The sequence below is a fragment of the Hypanus sabinus genome, chromosome 4, assembly GCF_030144855.1.
Source record: "Hypanus sabinus isolate sHypSab1 chromosome 4, sHypSab1.hap1, whole genome shotgun sequence".
Lineage (NCBI taxonomy): Eukaryota > Metazoa > Chordata > Chondrichthyes > Myliobatiformes > Dasyatidae > Hypanus > Hypanus sabinus.
In genome coordinates this window covers 26,416,988-26,440,033 of record NC_082709.1, presented here as the reverse complement: position 1 = coordinate 26,440,033, position 23,046 = coordinate 26,416,988, and the positions used below count along the sequence as shown (strand labels likewise).

General features: G+C 40.4%; 1 protein-coding gene across 1 annotated transcript in view; it reads left to right on the top strand.

Annotated features, from left to right (window-relative positions):
- Positions 1-23,046, top strand: part of dnah9l (dynein, axonemal, heavy polypeptide 9 like) — a 271,859-nt gene that overhangs the window by 85,395 nt on the left and 163,418 nt on the right. The window contains 6 exon segments of the mRNA XM_059966255.1: positions 1,343-1,576; positions 4,958-5,089; positions 14,340-14,500; positions 19,494-19,650; positions 21,561-21,706; positions 21,793-21,909. Of these exon segments, the coding sequence (XP_059822238.1) occupies positions 1,343-1,576; positions 4,958-5,089; positions 14,340-14,500; positions 19,494-19,650; positions 21,561-21,706; positions 21,793-21,909 (947 nt within the window).

Here is a 23,046-nt window from a genome sequence, read left to right as displayed (position 1 = left end):
TTGGAAGTTTTTATTTCTTTGGATTTTTTTTTGTTTACTGTGCAACTGTATACAGAGCTGTATAAGAATCTAAAAAGCCTAAACTGTTTAAAAATCTGTAGCATAGGAAGCCATTCAGCCCATTGTACCTATATTTGATGTAATATACTATTTAGGCTAAGTTTCACTTCTCAGTCTTTGCTCTTCATTGCATAATTCAAGATGCCTATGTAGATTTTTTTTTATGTTTAGATTGTTGTCTCCATCATAACTCAGATATGCATCAGTAGGTAAAACTCATCAATTTGCTGCTAATTATTGTTCTACTAATTAGTTGATTACAGTTTTGCAAGAAAATACATTTAATAAATGATGAAGTATGTTCTTTGTCAAAGTACTGAATGGAATATTTTGAGTCTATATTGGTTTAGTTGTAATCAGAAGAGATTTTTATTAATGCCTCTTCCAAGAATCACTTCCTAATGATCCTTGCATCTCCAAGGTCTGTTTTTCTTTAGAACTTTGAGCATGGTCTTTAGCAAATGTTGTGAGGGCAGTTTACAGAACATTTAAATATGGAAAAACAGATTACAGCTTAGATATTCCTCTTTCAGTGAAAAACAATTTTGCATATGCTGATTGTAGTTCACTTATAGATGCTATTCATAATATAGGGAGAGTTTTCTTCCACCGAATAAATTCCTTGGTTGCCTGCACCCAAGATGATCTGTTTCTTCCAAACTGATCACTTTCAGAATGTGCCTTTGGGAGGCTGTCTCCAAGATGATTGGAGATTCAGTGTAATAGAGGTGTCGAGGGATTTCTATTCACAGTAAAGTTGTACTGATTGGGAGTAGGGAATTGGGAACTGTCAAAATGATGTTTTGAAATTTAAGTAGGAAGTGAATCAACTAGGAGTGAAAGATGGAATTAATACAGGAAGAAATCTATTTTGTTTTCCCTCTTCCAGAGGGAGTTTCTTAAGAAGGCAGCATCCATCTTTAAGGACCCTTGCCAGCTAGGACACGCACTCTTCGTATTACTACTATCTGGAAGGAGGTGCAGTAACCAGAAGGCCCAAACTCAATGATTTTGGAACAGTTTCTTCCCCTACTCCATTAGATTTCTGAATGGTCAATGAACCCATGAACACTACCTCATTATTTCTTCCTTTTGTTTTGCTTGTTATAATTTATAGTAACTTTATGCCCTTACACTGTAGTGCTATCTCAAAACAACACACTTCCTTCTATTTGTCAGTGATAATAAATCTGGTGCAGATTCTTCCATTTTATACACCAGAATTTACATTTACAGGAAGATGCATGCTCCTAATCAGGGTGATTTTTTTCTTTGTTGCCAGGTTGAATGTTGGTTGCATCAGCTTGAGGAGGCAATGCGAACCAAGGTGAAAGTAGAGATCATGGAAGCAGTCATAGCTTATGAAGAGAAGCCACGAGATCAGTGGTTATTTGATTATCCAGCACAAGTGGCCTTGACTGGGACTCAGATATGGTGGACCACAGATGTTGAAATTGCTTTTGACCATCTTCAGGAAGGCTTTGAAACAGCTTTAAAAGACTATTACAAAAAACAAGTGAGCTGCTTTTAACTAGAAGTTTTCAAGTCATGTGTAAATGTCAGGACTAATAACTTTGGCTGTATACTGCTGTTTATTTTGGGGATATTGGGAGCCGAATTAGGTGATGTATGAATGAGGGGTGGTGAGGTGTAAGGCATTCCTTCCCTCGGCTAAACTGAGGTCACCCTTGGGCAAAGTGTAGTACTTACTTACAACCCCGCACCCCTGCCCCCACCGATCAGCGTCACATGAAGCCATGGGAGCAGGTTGTAGGTAGTTGGACAAGCAGCTGGTACATATTACAAGTCCTGTTTATGCGACCACTGACGCCAGGCAGACAATCTCTGAAGAGTATTGATAATGACTGGGGTCACCCATCTGGTAAAGGCACTGCCCAGAAGAAGGCAATGGCGAATCACTTCTGTGGAAAAAAATCGCCAAGAATAATCATGGTGATGAACGTTTGTAGAGTTGATCATGCTGACTAGTGTATTGGGAAGTGCATTAGGCTATGAAATGCTATTGAGCATCAGATGTGTACAGAGTGGACAAATTTGATGGGCATTGGTGCTATCAGATTTTACCTTGGTGGTGCAGAACACATCATATAATAAGAGGATTGAGGGGATCAAGTCTTTAGCAGCTGGAAGGAGCTCCTTATCTGCTCTGTTTAATCATTCCTAATTTAGTTGCAATAAGAAATTTCTGAAGATTTTTGACAGATAACATCATCTTTAAGGGGAGAAATAGTTGACAATTTAAAAGAACTACTGGAAGACATTGAGCTGGAGCCACTGCCTGTCTTTTGAAGTTATACTTTAGCAAACCCAGTCATCCATTGGTTAACAGAATGCTGGAGTGCTGTGTTGCTCTGCAGGTTTCTGCGAGCACAGGTACTCAGAATGATATCAGCAACAGTACGTATTTATTCAATTTTTTGGGGGAAGGGGAAAAGACCTACCTAAGGAAAGCATAACGGCCGGTCTCTGGCACTGTCTGGCTCTATGACTCAGGAGGCAAGTGGGAAGATGAGGCATACAGTAGTGAGAGGGATTTCCATAGAGGCATTCCTCTATAGAATTCCATAAAGAAGCACCCAGGTGGTATGTTGCTACTCAGGTGCCAGGGTTAGAAATGTCTTGTACTGGGTCCACATTATGAGTGAGTGAGAGAGAGAGAGAGAGAGAGAGAGAGAGAATATATATATAAATTTAAATAAAAATATTGGTCCCAACAACATAGGTAGGAAAAGGGATGAGGTCCTGGAGAAAGAATATAGGGAGTTGGGTAAAAAGCTGAAAAGTAGGACATTTAGGGTAGCAGTCTGCCTGTGCCTCATGCTAGTGAGTGTAAGAATAGGATGATTTGACAGATGAAATGTGTGGCTGAGGAGCTGCTGCAGGGTTTCAGATTTGTGAAATATTGGGATTTCTTCTGGGGAATGTATGACCTGTACAAGAAGGACTGGTTTTATCTGAATCCAAGGGAGACCAGTATAGGGTTGAGGATGGCGCAGTTGGTACGCAGATAGATGTAGTGAGAGTGATAAAAGACAGGCAGATGTTAGGGCAAAATTGCAGTGAGTGGTATGAGATGAAGTCCAACATGGGGGTAAAGTGAAAAGGGTGATGGATTCAGGACTGAAGGTGTTATATTTGAATACATGCAGTATACAAAAAAAGGTAGATGATCTTTGGTAAGCGCAGTTAGAGATTGGCAGGCATTGTGGACATCACTGAGTTGTGGCTGAAAGAAGATTATAGTTGGAAGCTTAACATCCAAGGATACCTATTGCATTAAATTGACAGGCAGATAGGCAGAGGGGTTGGGTTGGCTCTGTTAGTAAATAATGAAATCAAATCCTTAAAAATAGGTGATATACGATCAGAAGATGTAGAATCCTTGTAGGTTGAGTTAAGAAACTGCAAGGGTTAAGAAGACCCTGATGGGAGCTATATACAGACCTACAAACAGTAGCCAGGATGAAAGTATAACAGGAGGTAGAAAAGACATAAAAAGGACAATGTTACAATAGCCATGGGGGATTTCAATGTGCAGGTAGATTGGGAAAATCAGGTTGCTGCTAGATCACAATAGAAGGAATTTATAGAATCTCTATGAGCTGGCTTTTTTAAAGCAACCTGTGGATGAGCCTACTAGGGGAAAGGAATTTCTGGTTTGGCTGTTGTGTAATAAACTGAATTTGATTAGGGAGCTTAAGGTAAAGGAACCCTTGGGAGACAGTGATCAAAATATGACAGAATTTCCCTGCAGTTTGAGAGGGAGAAGGTAAAATCAGATGGCTTGCTATTAAAGTAGAGTAAAGGAAATTACAGAGGGATGATAGAGAAGCTGGCCAAAGTTGATTGGAAGAGGATAAGTATCAGGGATGATGGCAAATGTCTGGAGTTTCTGGGAGAAATCCAGGATAGGTACAACCCAAAGAAGATGAAGTATTCGAAAGGGAAGAGGAGGCAACTATGGCCAAGCAGGGAAGTCAGAGACAGCATAAAAGCAAAAGAAAAAACTTATAATACAGCAAAAATTATGGCCTGTGCTCACTGGAGTTTAGAAGAATGAGGCAGCATCTCACTGAAACCCATCAAATATTGAAAGACCCAGGTAGAGTGGTTGTGGAAAGGATTTTACCAATAGTGGGGGGAGGGGGTCTAGGACCAGAGGGCACAGGCTCAGAATACAAGGGCTTACCATTAGAACAGAGGTGAGGAGACAAGTTTTCTCAAGCCAGAAGGTGGTGAATCTGTGAAATTGATTTCAACAGACTGCTGTGGAGGCCAGACTGTTGGATACTTAGTAGAAATGGAGCTCAGTAGGCTCTTGGTTAGTAAGAGCATCGAGGGTTACGGGGAGAAGGTAGAAGCATGGGGTTGAGAGGGATAATAGATCAGCCATGGTGGAATTGTGGAGCAGACTTGATGGGCTGAATGGCATAATTTTGTTCCTATGTCTGATGGACTTAAGATTTCCTGTTTTACTGATTATTTGGTGCATATAGGTGGGCCTAAGTTTCCTGTCATTGTTACGCTTTTGGTGATCAAGCAATAGAATTCTTACCATGCACTTGTTTTGAACCATACTTTGTTGTGATCACAAATCTGTTTTAAGTATTGTTCTGATAATAATATCCATATTTTTTTAAGTACAATGTTCTACCATTAAAGTAGAAGATTCTTCATTACTAGCTAAAGTCCAAGGTTGACGTTGTATTATTAAGTCTCCTGCATGTATCTTTTCTTTCACTTTGGCTGTTCAAAGGCTCAATAGATTACTGGGAGTTGTCTTGCAAGTAAAGCACTTTATGGAATAACTAATATGACATGTAGTGTATTGTACCCTATCTTTTTGAGTAGTCAAATATAATTAATTTTATTGCAGATTGCTCAGCTAAATGTGCTTATAAACATGCTACTGGGAGAGCTCACCCATAGTGATCGCCAGAAGATTATGACAATCTGTACAATTGATGTACATGCCAGAGATGTTGTAGCAAATCTCATAACACAGAAGGTAATTTGTTTTAGCAATTATCCTAATGCATTCTTAAAAGCATAAAATAAACATAATTTTCCTGGTTGTTCGGTTCCTTCTGAAAAGAAATGACATTGTTTTGATTCAGTCAGGTGCCTTTTCTATTGATATGTTGCTTATTATATTTACTAGCTAAAGTCCAAGATTGACTTTGTAATACTAAGTCTGCATTATTATCACGTACAAATGCAGGTTTCATATCTATTCTTTATATTTCTTTGGCAGTCAGTGCTGAAGGAACTACGACTGAATGAAATTATTCTTTAGAGTACACAACAACTCATTAGCTCAATCTCTCACAACCACACCAGAAATTTTATGCAATGATTCTGAATTTCTATTCCGAATAATTGAAATATATTAACCATTTTCAACCTATTAATAAGTAGAAGGGAATGTAGGAACTAGAGCTGCTGAGTTTAGAAGGAGCATGGGAAACAGATCTGTGGTAAATTTTTTAAAAAGTACTTGGTTTAAACAAAGAACCAAGGAATTAAAATTCCCTCAGGGCAAGTAAAGGGGCAGCATGGTAGTTAGCACAACGCTTTACAGTACTAGTGACCTGGGCTCAATTCCCATGCCGTCTGTAAGGAGTTTGTACGTTCTCCCTGTGACCGCGTGGGTTTCCTCTGGGTGCTCCAGTTTCCTCCCATATTCCAAAGACATACCGGGTGATAGGTGAATTGGTCTTTGTCAATTGTCCACTGATTAGGCTTGGAATAAATTGGGGGATTGTTGGGTGGCGCGGCTCGAAGTGCCAGAAGGCCCTGTTCTGTGCTGTATCTCAATAAAAAATAAATAAATAATCCACAAATAAATTAATTGCAATATACTTTTTTCTATTATTTGAGTTTATGTAAAATAACATTGAGACATGTTACGTCGTCTCTGCTTATGAAATGTACAAACTATGTAATGTGGGAACTCCGGGTTGCTGTCTGTATCCTGGACAACCACAGGTGCAAGAAATGTCATCAGTTGGAACACCCTAATCTTGTACTTCGGAGCCTGAGCACAACTGGTATCACTTTGATCCATCCATGAGCTCAAGACTTCACTTTCATAGAGGGGAAATATTCAATATCATGGATGCATCACTTGTCAACCACTGCAAGTTCCTGCATAATGACACCAAAGCTACCCCAGTACAGGATCTTGAATCAGTTGTATCCTTCTCCACAAGTATTTTAAAACTGATAGAATTATGTTCACTGGATCCAAAGTGCCTGCCACAGACACTCCCAGGACGTGGTCCACTGCTGCACGCTCTTTAGTAGCTCCCTCTACATATTGATAAAGGTTGCTTTCTTGAACATATTTCACAAATTTCACTCCTTTCAAGCCTTTCGTAATTTGGTTGGCCCAGACAATATTAGGGAATTTAATGTCTCCCACGAATACTTTCCTGTTATAGAACAAGGGTCAGTACAGCACAGTGCAGCCCTTTGACTGACCATTCAACCTACTCCAACATCAATCTAACCCTTCCCTCCCACATGGCCCTACATTTTTCATTCATCCATGCACCCATCTAAGAATCTCTGAAATATCTTTTGCGTATCTGCCTGTGGTGGTGTGTTCCATGCACTACCACTCCAGAGTAAAATACTGGCCTCTGATATCCCTCCTACTCTTCAGTCAACCTAAAGCTATGCCAACTCTAATTAACCATTGCCACCCTGAGAAAATGTGCTGGCCATTACCTCTCATCCTCCTTTGCTCCAAAGAAGAAAAGCCCTAGCTCGGTCAGCCTTTCCTCATAAGACATACTCTCGGCTCCAGGCAGCGTCTGGGTAAGTCTTTTCCGCACCCGCTAAAGCTTTTCACATCCTTCTTGCAGTGAAGTGAACAGAACTGAACATGATGTTATATTTACAACTAGCTGTAACTTCTCTATATATCAGCACCTCCAGTTCCCACTAATGATTGGGGGGGAAGGGGACTGTAACTCATTCTCATCAGAGTGACCATCCCCTTCTTTTCTAAGTTCTACCCATATGGCCTCACTGGATGATACCTTAAAAATGACCATTGTTATGTCAACTTTCATCACGGAAGCATCTCCCCCACTCCTTTCTTGTACAGCTGCCTCACTTGTAGCATCTGTATCCTGGAACACTTAGCTGCCAGCCCTGCCGTTCCCTCAGCCATGTTAATGTAGTTGCTATGATATCCATAAGAAATAGGAGCAGGAGTAGGCCATCTGGCCCGTCGAGCCTGCTCCGCCATTCAATAAGATCATGGCTGATCTGGCCATGGACTCATCTCCACCTACCTGTCTTTTCCCCTTAACGCTTAACTCCCCCACTAGGCAAAAATCTATCCAACCTTGTCTTAAATGTATTTATTGAGGTACACTGCTACACTGCTTCATTGGGCAGAGAATTCCACAGATTCACCACTCTCGAAGAAAAGCAGTTCCTCCTCATCTCCCTCCTAAGTATACTCCTCTTGTTCTAGTCTCACCTACCAGTGGAAACAACTTTCCTGCCTCTATCTTATCTATCCCTTTCATAGTTTTATGTTTCTAAAAGATCTGTTCTTCTGAATTCCAGTGAGTACAGTCCCAGGAGACTCAATCTCTCCTCATAGTCTAACCCCTCATCTCTGGAATCAACCTGGTGAACTCCCTCTGCACCGCCTCCAAAGCCAGTATATCCTCCTTCAAGTAAGGAGACCAGATTCTCCAGGTCCGACCTCACCAGTACCCTGTACAGCTGCAGCATAACCTCCCTGCTCTTAAATTCAATCCCTCTAGCAATGAAGGCCAACATTCCATTTGCCTTCTTGATAGCCTGCTGCACCTCCAAACCAACCTTTTGTGATTCGTGCACAAGCACTCCCAAGTCCCTCAGCACAGCAGCACGCTGCAATTTTTTAACCATTTTAATAGCAATCTAGTCTTTAATTTTTTCTTCCAAAGTGGATGACGTTGCATTTACCAACATTGTACTCCATCTGCCAGACCCTTGCCCACTCACTTAACCTATCTACATCCCTCTGCCGACTCTCTGTATCTTTTGCACAATTTGCTTTTCCACTCAATTTAGTCTCTTCAGCAAACTTAGATTCACTGCACTTGGTCCCCTCTTCCAGATCGTTAATGTATATTGTGAACAGCTGTGGGCCCAGCACCAATCCCTGCGGCACACCACTCCCAGTTCATAGAACCAACTTTCGCCCTCAATACATCTGCCTTATCTATCAAGCCTCTTGCATTGCCAATACAGTTTAAACCAATGGTCTCTCCTCGCCCTTTACTGTGCTCTCATTGGCTATGGCATTATCCCGCAAATTTTCATCATCCACTCTACTGCTCAGGGTCCCACACTCAAGTTTAAACCCTCCAGAGTAGTTCTAACAAATCTCCAGTTGAGGATATTGGCACCCGTCCAGTTCGTTGGAATCAATCTCTCTTATACAGATCATTTGTACTCCAGAAGAGAACTCACTGAACTTGAACTGGAACCTGTACCCCCTGCACCAGCTCTTTAACCATGCCTTCATGTGAGTCGTCTTCCTATTTCGAATCTCTTTAGCACATGGCATCAGGAGAAATCCAGAGATTACTATCCTTTAGCTCTTGCTTTCTAAAATTCTCCCCTAAATCCCTGAATCCACAATGCAGGACCAATCCCTCTTTCTATTGATGCCGTTGATATCCACGTGCATTGTGACTCTGGCTGTTCACACTCCCCCTTGTGATGGTACTGCGGACCCCGGCACCTGGCAGGTACACACCATTCTGGTCTCTGTTATGTAGCCATGGAATAGAACCATAGAACATTACAGCACAGTACAGGCCCTTCAGCCCTGCATGCTGTGCCAACCCATATAATCCTTTTTAAAAAAGTACCAAATCCACACTACCCCATAACCCTCCATTTTTCTTTCATCCATGTGCCTGTCCAAGAGGCTCTTAAATACCCCTAATGTTTTAGCCTCCACTACCATCCCTGGCAAGTCATTCCAGGCACTCACAACCCTCTGTGGAAAAAAAATAAATTACCCCCGATGTCTCCTCTATACTTCCCTCCCTTAATTTTGTACATATGCCCTCTGGTGTTTGCTATTGGTGCCCTGGGAAACAGGTACTGACTATCCACCCTATCTATGCCTCTCATAATCTTGTAGACCTCTATCAAGTCCCATCTCATGCTTCTACACTCCAAAGAGAAAAGTCCCAGCTCTGCTAACCTTGGTTCATATGACTTGTTCTCCAAACCAGGCAACATCCTGGTAAATCTCTGCACCCTCTCCATAGCTTCCACATCCTTCCTATAATGAGGTGACCAGAACTGAACACAATACTCTAAGTGTGGTCTCATCAGAGATTTGTAGAGTTGCAACATGACCTCTCTACTCTTGAACTCAATCCCCCTGTTAATGAAGCCTAGCATCCCATAGGCCTTCTTAACTACACTATCAACCTGCGCAGCGACCTTGAGGGATGTATGGATTTGAACCCCAAGGTCCTTTTGTTCATCCACACTCTTAAGTAACTGACCATTAATCCTGTACTCAGTCTTCTGGTTTGTCCTTCTCCTGTCTGTCTTCCTAACTATCGAATCTTCTATCACTGTTGCCCTGCCTGTCCTCTTCCTTTCCCACTTAGCCTCAGTGTCATCAGCCTGGGGGTTACTCCTGCTGTGCTCAGAAAGATTGTCTTCTCCAGAAATATTTAAAGCGGGGGTTCCCCTTGCTTAATGATATTGGTCCATGGCATAAAAAGGTTGGGAACCCCTGATCTAAAAGGATATATCTAAAGGTTGCTGAGGGAAATGGCCACAGGAAGATTTGTCTCTGTCTTTTCCCCTTGCTTCTTTTGGTAGTCACACAAGTGTCTGCAGCCTGCACCTTGGATGTGACCACCTCACCAAAGCCCTTGTCTTTGATGCCTTGAGCATCCTGGATTATCTAAAGTACATCCAACTCCATCTCAAGCTCCTTCACATGGCCAGCCTGGAGTTACAGCTTGACGTACTCCCTAATCTCCCACATCCAGCAGAGCAAGCATGTCACTGCCTAAACCAGTTACTCTAATAGGGTGAGTAGCTCGAGGAAAACCTTGCCTGCACCCACCTATTCAACCTCCTCCTGAACCAAAGCCTCATCATGGTACTCACCCAGCCAGGGCCTGTTCCTCTTTTTAACATGGAAATGCAACTTTCAGGCTCCACTCTTCTGCTGCTCTGGCTGCTATAGCTGCAATAACAAGCTGTCGAAAGGTGTCACCCAACTGAAATGGAGGGTTGTCTCATTATGAAACTTCAGATTGTACTGTACATATGAAGATTCCAGCAAAGAGGGACTGTACTTATGTGGACCAACAGGATTAGCGGGGGTTGTTCACGATAAAATGACAAAGATTGTGAAGAGATCTGACAGATCTATTTGGAATCATGAATGCTAGGCAGATTTGATAGGGAAACTATTCACAGTGGCGTAGGAGTATAACTAGGTTTTCAGAGATGATGGGCGAAAAGGAAAAGACCAAAACAAGCCTGAGGAAAACTTTTTCTTGCATTGAGAGTGTCTGGATTGCACTGCCAGTGATAATGGTAGTGGCTAACTTAATGGCAGCGATCAAAAAGGAGCTGCAAAGATATCTAAACAAAAAAGGAAGCAGTCTAAAGAGCTTTGGGATAAAGGCATCTATCTGCATTGACCTAATACAGATTTAACTATTGGTCATCTTCTCTTGGCTGTAACCATCGATTCAGTAGTAATTGTCACATGTAGGACTACAGAATAATAGATTGTTTTCAGTAAACAGTGTATGCATCATATAAGGTGATAAGAAAATAACAAAATATTTCTACTATACATACCTGGTTCTAACTTATATATTTTTGATTGATCTGTGTTCCAAGAACTTTTAAAACAAGATCCATTCTGTTAAATGTTAGAAATCTTAAGCAGCATACACAAAATATTGGAGGAATGCAGCTGGTCAAGCAGCGTCAATAGGGGAAATAGACAGGAGGAGAATACTAAGGGGAAATAACCAGTCAACTGTTTATTCCCCTCCATAGATGCTGCTGAGTTCTGGCAGCGTTTGGTGTGTGTTACCCGAAAATATTAAGTGCAAATTCTTAAAACCCCAAGCGATTATGGTGTTAATTTGAAAATGTTTTTCCTACAGTGATCATTGTAGAAGATAACTTATATTCTGCTTGTAAAGTTTGATAATATCAGCAGGAGCAATGAAATGAAAATGAAATTGCAGTTTTGTAGCCCTATATCTCTATATTCTGTTATCATATTTCTCCCAGGTTTATTTAAATATACACTGTGCACAGTCTATCCCTCTTTCTCCTGTGTAGGTTTTAGTCCATTCTAACTTCACTTTCTGAAGGGTTCCAATCTCTGGGTTAAGTCATGTAGTAATTGATTAAGTTTCTAAATTCCTTCTTCACATTTGACAGTGCTGACTTTCAATCCAGCTGAATTTTGATAGGATAAATTGATTTGGAAATATAAAAAAAAGAAAAACTTATCAAAGAAAAAGTATATCATTCAATTATCTTTCAAGAAATTATGTACGTTATGGGCTTTGCTGTATTTTCCAGTTTGCCACTGTATGTACCACAGAGAGCCCATGTATTGTAATAATATCAACACTTCAATGGCAAAATATTGAATGGTACTGAGTGGGTGCCATTTAAACTGTTTCTTGTGGAACAATAGAGGCTCTTGACACAACATGTTTATGAAACAACAGGTCCTCACATGTGAGGCTGGGCTCACTGATAGCATTCTTGCCTGAATCTGCAAGCTCTGGCCACTTACCAGTTGGAGACATATAATACACTGGCAGTATGCCTGAAGTTCCAGAGTGTCAAGGGGCAGAAGAGAGCGCAATTGGTATCTCTAGGGAAAAGGTGCTTGGGAAGCTGAAAGGTCTGAAGGTGGATAAGTTTCCTGGACCTCTGTGTTCTGAAAGACATGTCTGGGAAGATTGTGAAGGCATTGGAAATGATCTAGATTCTGGGTTCCGGAGGAACGGAAAATTACAAATGTCACTCCACACTTTGAGAAGGGAGGGAGGCAGAAGAAAGAAAATTATAGACCAGTTAGCCTGACCTCAGTGGTTGGGAAGATGTTGGAGTCGATTGTTTAAAGACGAGGTCGCGGGGTACTTGGAGACATATGATAAAATAGGCCAAAGTCAGCATGGTTTCCTTAAGGGAAAATGTTGCTTGACAAATTTGTTGGAACTCTTTGAGGAAATAACAAGTAGGATAAACAAAGGAGAATTGGTGGATGTTATCATCTACTTGGATTTTCAAAAGGTCTTTGACAAGGTGCCACGCATGAGGCTGCTTAACAAAATAAAAGCCCATGGTATTACAGGAAAGATACCACCATAGATAAAGGATTGGCTGATTGGCAGGATGGAAAGTGTGGGAATAAATGAAGCCTTTTCTGGTTGGCTGTTGGTGATGTCTTGCAGGGGTCAGTGATACTTTTTATGTTTCATGCTAATGACATGGAATTGATGGCTTTGTGGCCATGTTTGCGAACCATACAAAGATAGGTGAGGGGGCAGGTAGTGTTGAGGAAGCTGTGAGTCCAGAAGGGTTTGGACAGATTGGGAGAATAGGCAAAGAAGTGGCAGATAGAATAGTGTCGGGAAGTGTATGGTCATGCGCTTTGGTAAAAGGAATAAAAACATAGACTATTTTCTAAACAGGAAGAAATTTTTTTTTTAAAACTGAGGTGCAAAGTTACTTCGGAGTCGTTGTGCAGGATTCCCTAAAAGATAACTTGAAGCTTGATTCAAGGAAGGCAAATGCAAAGATACCATTCATTTTGAGAGGACTAGAATATAAAAGTGAGGGTATAATGCCGAGGCTTTATAAGGCACTGGTGAGCCCTCACCTGAAGTACTGTGAGCAGTTTAGAGCCCCTTATCTAAGAAAGGATGTGCTGACATCGGAGAGGGTTCACAAGTATTATTCCAGGAATGAAAGTGTTATTGTCTGAGGCTTATTTGATGTCTCTGGGCCTGAATTCACTAGAGTTTAGAAGAAGGAGGGGATCTCATTGAAATTTATTGAATTTTGAAAGGACTGAATTGAGTGGATGTGGAGAGGATATTGCTTGTGGTGCGGGAGTCTAGGATCGGAGGGCGCTGCCTCAGAATAGAGAGACATTCATTTACGATGGAGATGAAGAGGAATTTCTTTAGCCTGAAGGTAGTGAATCTCTGGAATTTGTTGCCACAGGCAGCTGTGGAGGCCAGGTTATTGGTTATATTTAAGGCAGAGGCTGATAAATTCTTCATTAGTCAGGGCGTGAAAGGTTATGGTGACAAGGCAGAATAGGGTTGAGATGGAAAATGGATAAAATGGCAGAGCAGACTTGATGGGACGAATGGCCTAATTCTACTATATCTTATGGTCTTGTAGTGTTCTGGGTCAACATCCCTGGCAACAGTAAATAAATACACTACTCTCTGTAAGTTGTTGAACTATTTCTCGATGCATTCCATCATGTATATACATAAAGTAAATTCTCCCTCACTATTTCAATAAGAAGAGTGTCTTTGATACTCTGACCAGTGCTTATCCTGCAACCACCTTCAACCATCATGAATGAAAAGCAGATTGTTTTATTTTTAGCCAGCTGTTGCTGCCTGTAAATTGAATAGTGCATTTCTTTTTACATGTGAACAGTGACTACACTTTAGATTGAAGAATATACAACATTTTAGTTGTTACTGTTACATTTTGAAGTTAGGAGCAATTTCCAGTTCACTTCTCAAATTATAAGCTCTGGCCTGGACTTTGTTGGAAAATTCTGACCGTTTCCATAAGCAATCTTCTGATACTTCTCAGCATGTGCAAGTGAATGTTGAAACTCTACTAGAAAGAAATCATCTCAAACTTAGTGGCTGCACTCTGCTGTTGGACTCCCCAGCAGCCCTGCCCTACACCACTGCATTACCTCACTCAAGATCCTGCTCCTGTTCATCAAAGACAAGCTGTGTGGCTTTAAGAGAGCTGAGACAGGTTCATGTAAAGTGAATGGTGGGCCATTGGCAATAAAATCCAGACCAATGTTCCTTTGAGAAGGTAAATGTTTTTTAATTCACTTATTTTAATTTTACTATATACTTTCTTCCTAAACCTAAGTAGCCATTGCAGTTCTAATTTGATAAAGTTGTTGGTTGACTTTAAACCTAACAAAGATATTATGGTTAATGCACTGTTAATGATTATAGGTCAATAACAGTCAGGCTTTTACCTGGCTCTCCCAATTGCGACACAGATGGAACGATGAACATAAACATTGCTTTGTTGATATCTGTGATGCCCATTTTCAATATTCATATGAGTACCTTGGTAACACACCTCGCTTGGTAATTACCCCTCTGACTGACAGGTGAGTTTTATTAAATGTACTTTTTTATCTGAGATTTAGTGTGGAGTAGGTTTGAGTCACATTACCCAGTAATCCCCCAATTTAGTCACAGGACAATATACAATGACCAATTAACCTAACCTAATTAACTGGTACGTCTTTGGACTGTGGGAGGTGTTACGTACCCCGTAACTGGGTGTCTGACCAGCAGAGAAAGAAGAATCCATTGGAGTCTGGTGGTACCAAAGGTGTTTATTAGTAAATTACACAATACAATATCAAAAATGTAAATATACATATAAAACAAGTTAGCAGTAATAAACCTAAAAGTGTAGGAATAATAATAAGCAATAATAAACAAGCTCTATTGATGTCTAGGGATAAATGAATTGTCATAGGAAAGTATAGAGTTCAGTTCATAAATGCTGAGGTGGTTATGGATGTTGTATTGAAATTGTTGGAGAGAGAGAGCAAGCGAGATGTAACAGCAACAGCTGCGGCAGGCAAACCTTTTGTGGCTTTCTTAATCCATCGTGTCGTTGTGGCCATTCAGTTATGACCCCTCTGGTCTTCAGCTAGACAGTTCTTCCGTGGTGGCCTCATCACTCTGGCATGAGTGGACACACAAACGTCCCCACCGGCCCTGCTGTAACACTGTGAGCTTTACTGACCGATCTCCTGGTTCGGTCTCCAAAGCCCCCACCTTTCTGTGGGTTCCCAACACTCAGTCAGTGTCCACTGGTGTGTCTGAAGGGTGTTTCTCCAGGCCTGTCTTTTATCCCCACTCACGGGGTCTCAGCTATCAACTCTGAATGACCGTGTCCATCAAATCAGGCCACTCCTGCTATCTCCTGAGGAATGTTAACGAGCAAAGTAAAGTCCTTGTAGTGGAAGGTAAATAATCCAGGAAGAGTCATAATACAGTAAATCAACAGTCTCTCTCCTCCTCTTATCTGTAGCAGATGTTCTTGCCTGTGTTTCGTCTCTCTCTCTCTCTCTCTCTCTCTCTCTCTCTCTCTCTCTCTCAATAGCAGCACAGTAACAGCAATAGTTCGTAGTTCTCAGGAGGGGGTTTGAGAATGGTTAACTCTGCACCCCATTGACCATCAGGTCTGTTCATCACTCATAACATAGGAAACTGGAGCACCCAGAGGAAACCCACGCAGTCATGGGGAGAAAGAACAGACTCCTTACAGGCAGCAGTGGGAATTGAACCCCGGTCACTGGTACTGTAAAGCGTTGTGCTAACCACTACGCTACTGTGCCACCTTTTTACTTTACTAGCTAATGTCAGAATTTTAGTGTTTGATCTTCCTTTTGTTAAAGCAAATCAAGAAATCAAAAACTTGAAAAAATTTGTGCTATAATTTTGGATTTTTATTTTAATATCAATGAAATTAGAATCAGATTTATTATCACTGGCATGTGCTGTGAAATTTGTTAACTTAGCAGCAGCAGTAGTATAAAGCAATATATGATGATATAAAAGGAAAAAATAAGTAAATCAATAACAGCAAATATATAAAGTGAATTGCTTAAAACAGTGCAAAAACAGAAGTAATATATATTTAAAAAGTGAAGTAGTATTCATGGGTTCAATGTCCATTTAGGAATTGGATAGCAGAGGGGGAAAAGCTGTTCCTAAATCGCAGAGTGCATGCCTTCAGATTTCTGTACCTACTTCCTGACAGTAACAATGAGAAGAGGGCATGTCCTGGGTGATGGTGATCCTTAATAATGGACGTCACCTTTCTGAGGGGCTGCTCCTTGAAGATGAATTGGATGCTAGTACCCAAGATGGATCTGACTAATTTTTCAACTTTCTGTAGCTTCCTTCAGTCATGTGCAATGCCCACCCCCACCACACCAGATAATAGACAGTGATGTAGCCAGTCAAAATGTTCTCAAAGGTACATCTATAGAAGTTTCCAAGCATTTTAGTTTACAAACCAAATTTTTTCAACTCCTAGTGTGATATAGCTGCCGTCTTGCTTTCTTTATTGCTGTGTTGATATGTTGGGACCAGGTTAGGTCCTCAGAGACCTTGACACCCAGCAACTTGAAATTGCTCACTCTCTCCACTTCAGATCCCTCTATGAGGATTGTTTCATGTTTCCTCATCTTATTTTTGCTGAAGTTTACAATCAGCTCTTTCGTCTTACTGACACTGAGTGCGGGGTTGTTGCTGTGACACCTACTTTGCATCTGAGATTGTATCTGCCATACACCTATTGTGGCGATAGGCAAATTACAATGGGTCCAGGTCCTTGGTGAGGCAGAAGTTGATTCTGGCCATGACCAATCTCTCAAAGCATTTCATCAGCATAGATGTGAGTGCTACTGGACATTCGTCATTAAGACAGCTCATACTACTCTTCACTGGTATAATTGTTGCCTTTTTGAAGCAGTTGGGAACTTCCGACCATAGCAGTGAGAAGTTGAAAATGTCCTTGAATACTCCTGCCAGTTGGTTGGCACAAGTTTTCAGAGCCTTACCACGTACTCCATCGGGGGGCCTGCTGTCTTGTGAGTGTTCACCTTCCTGAAAGATTGCCTGACCTTTGTCTCTGAGACAGAGATCACAGGGTTACTGGGTCACCAGAAATAGGGATTGTTTTACTGTGTAGCATCAGCCCTTTTGCAAAATCTACAGATTTCAAATAAAAATTAAGAAGGATAAGCAAAAGATGAAAATCCCTTCACAAACGAGAAAATCTGCAGATGCTGGAAATCCGAGCAACACACACAAAATGCTGGAGGAACTCAGCAGGCCAGGCAGCATCCATGGAAAACAAGTACAGTTGATGTTTTGGGCTGAGAGCCTTCGGCAGGACTGAAAATCCTTTATTGTTTCCTCACATCTTATTGGATGTTTTTGAGATTCAGCATCCACTGGCCCTACCTGTGTTGGCCATTATAATTCTGTCATTTAGAATCTGTCTGCAAGAAGATAGTTACAGAGCTTTAATGAAATGAATTTGGGAATATAAAGTTGCGTTTATTCACTGGGCTGTGATTTCAAAAGCTCTTTTTGCATTTTTAAAAAATCCTATCCAAATTGTCTGATGCTTTCTTGGATATTATTATCTGCCAAAGACAGGAATTTAAGTAGAATAGGAACATAATGCTGCCAGATACTTATAAATAATTATGTAACTCTTCCCTAGGGGCAGGATGCCATACTAAGAAGATAGATTTCTTAAGTGGTCTGTGATATGACTGTATTAATTTTTACATTTCTATTGCATAAAAGGGATTTGTTTGCATTTAATTCTTTAGTATCTATTTAGAAGCTTCACAAAGTTTCTCATGAGAAAATCACAGCCCCAGGGCTGTGTGCTGAGCCCACTGCTGTACACTGCTCTCAGAAGACAGCATGGCCAAACACCCGAGCAATCACATTGTCAAGTTCACCAATTACACGACAGCAGTGGGGCTCATCACCAACAATAATAAGATGGCCCACAGAGAGGAGGTGGAAAAGTCTGAGGCCTGGTGCCAGGCGAATAATCTCTTCCTCCGTGTCAACAAGACAAAGGAGATGGTTATCGATTTCAGGAAAACTCACACCAGTGGCACAGCTGTGGAAGCTGCAAGCCGTTTCAAATTCCTGGGAGTGCACATCTCACAAAACTTTCATGGTCCCGGAGTACATACTCCAGAGTCAAGAAACCTTAGCAACACCTCCACTTTCTGAGGAGACTAAAGAGAGCTAGACTATGCACATTAATGCTCACAACCTTTTACAGATGGGCAGTTGGGAGCATCTTAGTATGCTGCTTCACTCTATGGCTCGGAAGCTGCACTGCAGCAGCCAGGATGTTAGTTAAAACTGCCCAGCCCATTACCACACCAACCTACCTGTCCTCAGGGACATATATACTGAAAGGTGCCAGAAATGGGCCAGCAATACTACTGTTGCTGCTCACACCAGGGAAGGGGCAACGCAGCATCCACGTCCGGTCCTCCAGACTTAAAAGCAGTTACGTTTTCCTAAACCACCAGGCTGAATAATACTTCTGGCAGTTAGACTACCCCACCAGCACTATTTTATCATTTAGTGTATTACATTGTACTGCTGCTGCAAAGTCAACAAATTTCGCAACATATGCCGGTGTTAATAAACTTGATTCTGAGTTATCTTACATACAGGTACTCCTGTACCTAGTGTCACTTTATGTAGATATGATCACTCTGTGTATGTAAGCTAATCTTATATATTTATTTTATGGTGTTATTTATACTTGTTTTTTTATGCTACTTTGGATCTGGGGTAACAATTATTTTGTTCTCCTTTTCACTTGTGTTCTGCAAAATGACAATAACTGATCTTGAATTTTGAGAGTTTTTCACAATCTGTTTCCTCTGAGTTGCTGATGCATTTCTGCTGTAATTTTTGCTGCAAGGGTAAACTTGCGAACAAATCTTTGATTGTACTGGATTATGGTAGAAGAGTAGGAGCAGCTTTGAGCTTTTGTCCTGACAGTAGACCAGGGTAATTATACTTAATATGCATCTTTACAATTGAGTATAATCAAATTTTCCAGAATGCCTAGATGTTATTTGCTAACATAAAAGTAGCTGGAGAGTGAGTGTTTACCCGTTTTTCTAATGGCATCTACTTTTTTGCTCAACAAACGACAACTCACATTCCCTAAATAAATCAACACTTAAACAAACTGAGTTCGTCAAGCATTTAGTAGAAGGCCATGTAATTTCTTATACCACTCTCAGCTTTATGTAAAGGTCACAATGATTTGTTTAAAAAACTAATTCTCTTGACTGAGTCTTCCCTATTTTAAAAAAAACAAGATTCATGATTTCTTTTTGAGTAACGCCAAGGATTGAACGTCTCTCTTGAATTTCAATGACCAGTATAGCCCATTGAAGTTGCTGTCATTAGGCTAGAACGTTACATAGTTGGAACAGGTTCCTCTGATTTGTACACTCCTGTGACATCAGAACAAACATCTTTGTGTTTACTCCTTAGATATTGTTTTTAATTGTTCTACAGGTGTTATATTACCCTGACTCAATCTTTACACTTGACCATGAGTGGCGCACCGTCAGGACCTGCTGGGACTGGTAAAACAGAGACTACTAAAGATCTGGGACGTTCTCTGGGCATAATGGTGTATGTTTTCAACTGCTCTGAGCAGATGGATTATAAGGTAACAGTACACTGCAATCTTGTGCCTGGCTGCAAAATGATTATGACTTGCAAATCTGGAAATGGTAATGAACTTGATATTTAAATACACAGAGTGAAATTTGTTGGAAAGCATCTCCTAATCCTAGTTAGAGTGCTGCAATCAATTTGACCAAATCAGTGAGGAGAATTCACTCAAATTTCCATTATTCACTGATGCTTGCTATAAACACACTTGTGGGCACTGGCTGATGACTTCAGCTAAAGACTGTCAAGCTTGAATGTAGTAATGTTTCCCAGTAGTTAGCACTGAGTTAGCACTGATAGTCAAGGTCATGTGTATGGAATAGAACTTTGGGGAAATCTGGGCGGGGTGGGGGGGGGTGGGAAATGACGGTCTATTCACATCACTAATTTATCTTGCACGTGAGGATGGGCAATAAGTGGTGGTCCTGCTTTTGTAAAAGAATGAAAACTTGACTTTGAGCTATTGATATTAAAGACCAGTCAAAATGGCCTTGGTTGGCTTTATAAAAATGAATAAATGGAAGTAGTATTTTGATTCTGAATATAATTATGAACTTAAAACTTAAAGGAATGTACTTTCCATCTTTGGAGAAGGAAATAAGTTTTATTGCTCAATGTCCATCACACTGTATTCCATTAAAAATTCAGTCCACTATATTCTATTTTCTCACTCCTACCCAAGATGAGAAATACTGCAATGTTTACTGGTTTGTGTTTGTTTGCAATTCTTGCCTTGGTGTGAGTTTAGTTCTTTTATTGCTAGGAAGGTAAAATTAGTGGGCAATTAAATTTAATTAATATTTCAGAACATGTTCCCTGTGCTTAAGATATTTAATCTAAATTATAAAGCTATGGAGGTGGAGTTCCTGCTTTGGGAGTGCAGAGGTTGTAGTAAGTCACAAGTTAAGATGACAGCGACAATGGGCAGACGTATGATTCACCCAGGCTGAACGTGGCCTTTGAAAGGCCAGCTGCCCTTTTTATAGCCTTTCTTTTCAAACTTGGGACCCAAAATCACCAGGGGTACCAAGAGAAGATATGAATCTGAGCAAATGTTTGTTGACAAATATTACCAATTAGTCAGTAATTTCATTATCTCTAGAATATTATTGGCATTTAACTTGCAGAGTTTATTGGTTATTAACTCCTGGAATATGTAACTAAGAGGATTCAGAAATGCACAAAGTTTCGATTGGACTAATAACTGCATAAAACCAGACAATTTTGAATTATAACTTTAGAGCACTTCACTGACAGGGGCTGACCTGTTCTCCTTATACACAAATAAATGAAAAGTGAAAGATGAACGAGTGCAAGTCATCGGAATCCAGTTAGAAATTTAGAAATTACACCCAAAATGCACCTGAAATTGGAATGTTTAGGTTATAGTTCAAATTCTTTCCCATGAACCTGTCAAATTGGGGAACCTTATGGAATTAACATTTTTCTTCCCTAAGATGTTCCTTTATGTATGTTGAAGTGTTTTATGAGTTGGGAAATACAAAACTCATTTAAGTGTTTGACAAGTTCCAGTCTGGTAATAATTAGATAATGTGATTTTCAACCATGAAGGTAAGTAGATGCGTCCTTATTTTCTACTTGATCCAAAATACAGAATCATGAAGAATTCAGCATATCCTCAGTAGAACACTGGACTATTGCTTTAGATACCTTTAACATGCTTGTCTTGTGGAATGGAAATTGAAGCCACAGCACGTTGATTCAGAAGAAAAAGTACAATTCCCTGAGCCATCAGACCCAATATATCTTGCAGCTTTTAAAATGTAGATCTCCAGATACTTAAATTATTTTCTGGCTGTTTCTGTTATTCTTCAAGTTGATCCTTTATTTGATATGTCTTAAAGGTAGTCATTACTCATCAATTCTTAATATTTATAATACCAGTCCATAGGAAATATATATAAAGGCCTTGCACAAACAGGCGCATGGGGATGTTTCGATGAATTTAATCGCATTTCAGTGGAAGTTCTCTCAGTTGTAGCTGTACAAGTGAAAACTATTCAAGATGCAATTAAAAACAAGAAAAAAAGGTAAGGAACTCTGTGATGTGACGATGTGTTAAATAATCAATCCACTGATGTTTTTCTTGTATTAACATACAATTTTGAATCAACAGATTTTATTTTCTAGGAGAGCTTATTGAGTTGAAATCTTCTGTTGGAATATTTATTACCCTAAATCCAGGATATGCAGGGAGAGCAGAACTTCCTGAAAACCTTAAAGCTCTGTTTAGGTATGTCGATATTACCAAGATATTAAGTATAACATGTTGACAAGTTTTGTTCCATTTCTGAAATTAGACAATAGAAATGTGGTTGAGAAGGCTTTGACCTATTGCCCAATATCTTCTTTGCTATCAAACCTACAAAGATGTTCTTTCTGCCAGTATAGGTTATAGTTAATGAGTTTGTGAACTGTAAGGTGGATGAATGCAGCACTCCAATATCTATGAAAATCAAAAGGAGAAACCACCATTACTGGAAATTTGAAACTCAAAAACAAAAAAATCCTGGAAAAATACTTAGCAGGTCTGGCAGCAGGAAGGGGAGTCCTTTTCAATGTATGTGGCTGAATTGAAGAGATTGAGCAGTGTCAGTTCAGTATTGGGCTTAATAATGCACAGAGAGATCACTTTAGTTTGTGGAATCTTACAAAAAGATATTCAAAAACAACTGCAGCTCAACTCACATTTAAAAGAGTAGTCAGAATGACTTGAAGTCAAGAATGAAAGAGAGCGTGAACAAAATTGAAATGTCGGAACAGAAACCTACCTGGCTAAAGATAATATGTTACCTTTTGAGGCAGGGCCTCATATACACCAGGCCAATGCAGATTAAAGGTGATTGTAGAGTTGGGCTCTGTTTCTTGGAGGACTCGATTACAAGATCGAATTCAAGGGGGCAACAAACCATGGAAATGCTGATGAATTATGTCAGTTACCCTTGGAAAATGAAATACCCAAAAGATTGACAAAAGAAGACGTTCCTCTTGACATATTCTCTCTAAAGCAAGTTGAAAGTCTCCCTGCTATGGCAGAGATGACCCAAAGGGAAACCAGAAAAGACCCCACACTGTCTAGGTCTACATGGCTACCGAAAATGGCTGAAACCAGAACTGAAATTCCAGTTCCCCTATTTTTTTTTACCTGCACTGGGATGAACTTGTCCTTGACAAGGGTTGCCTTATGTGGGATTGAGAATTGTTGTACCATCCAAGCCAAGATCTAAAGTGTTGGAGGAGCTATACGCTGGTCCTCTTGGCGAGGTCAAAATGAAATCATTGACTCGAAGCTTTGACTGGTGTCCTGGGATAGATCTGTAGATCGAGCAGCTCACCATGCGCTGTACAGGATGCAAACACGTCCAGAAGA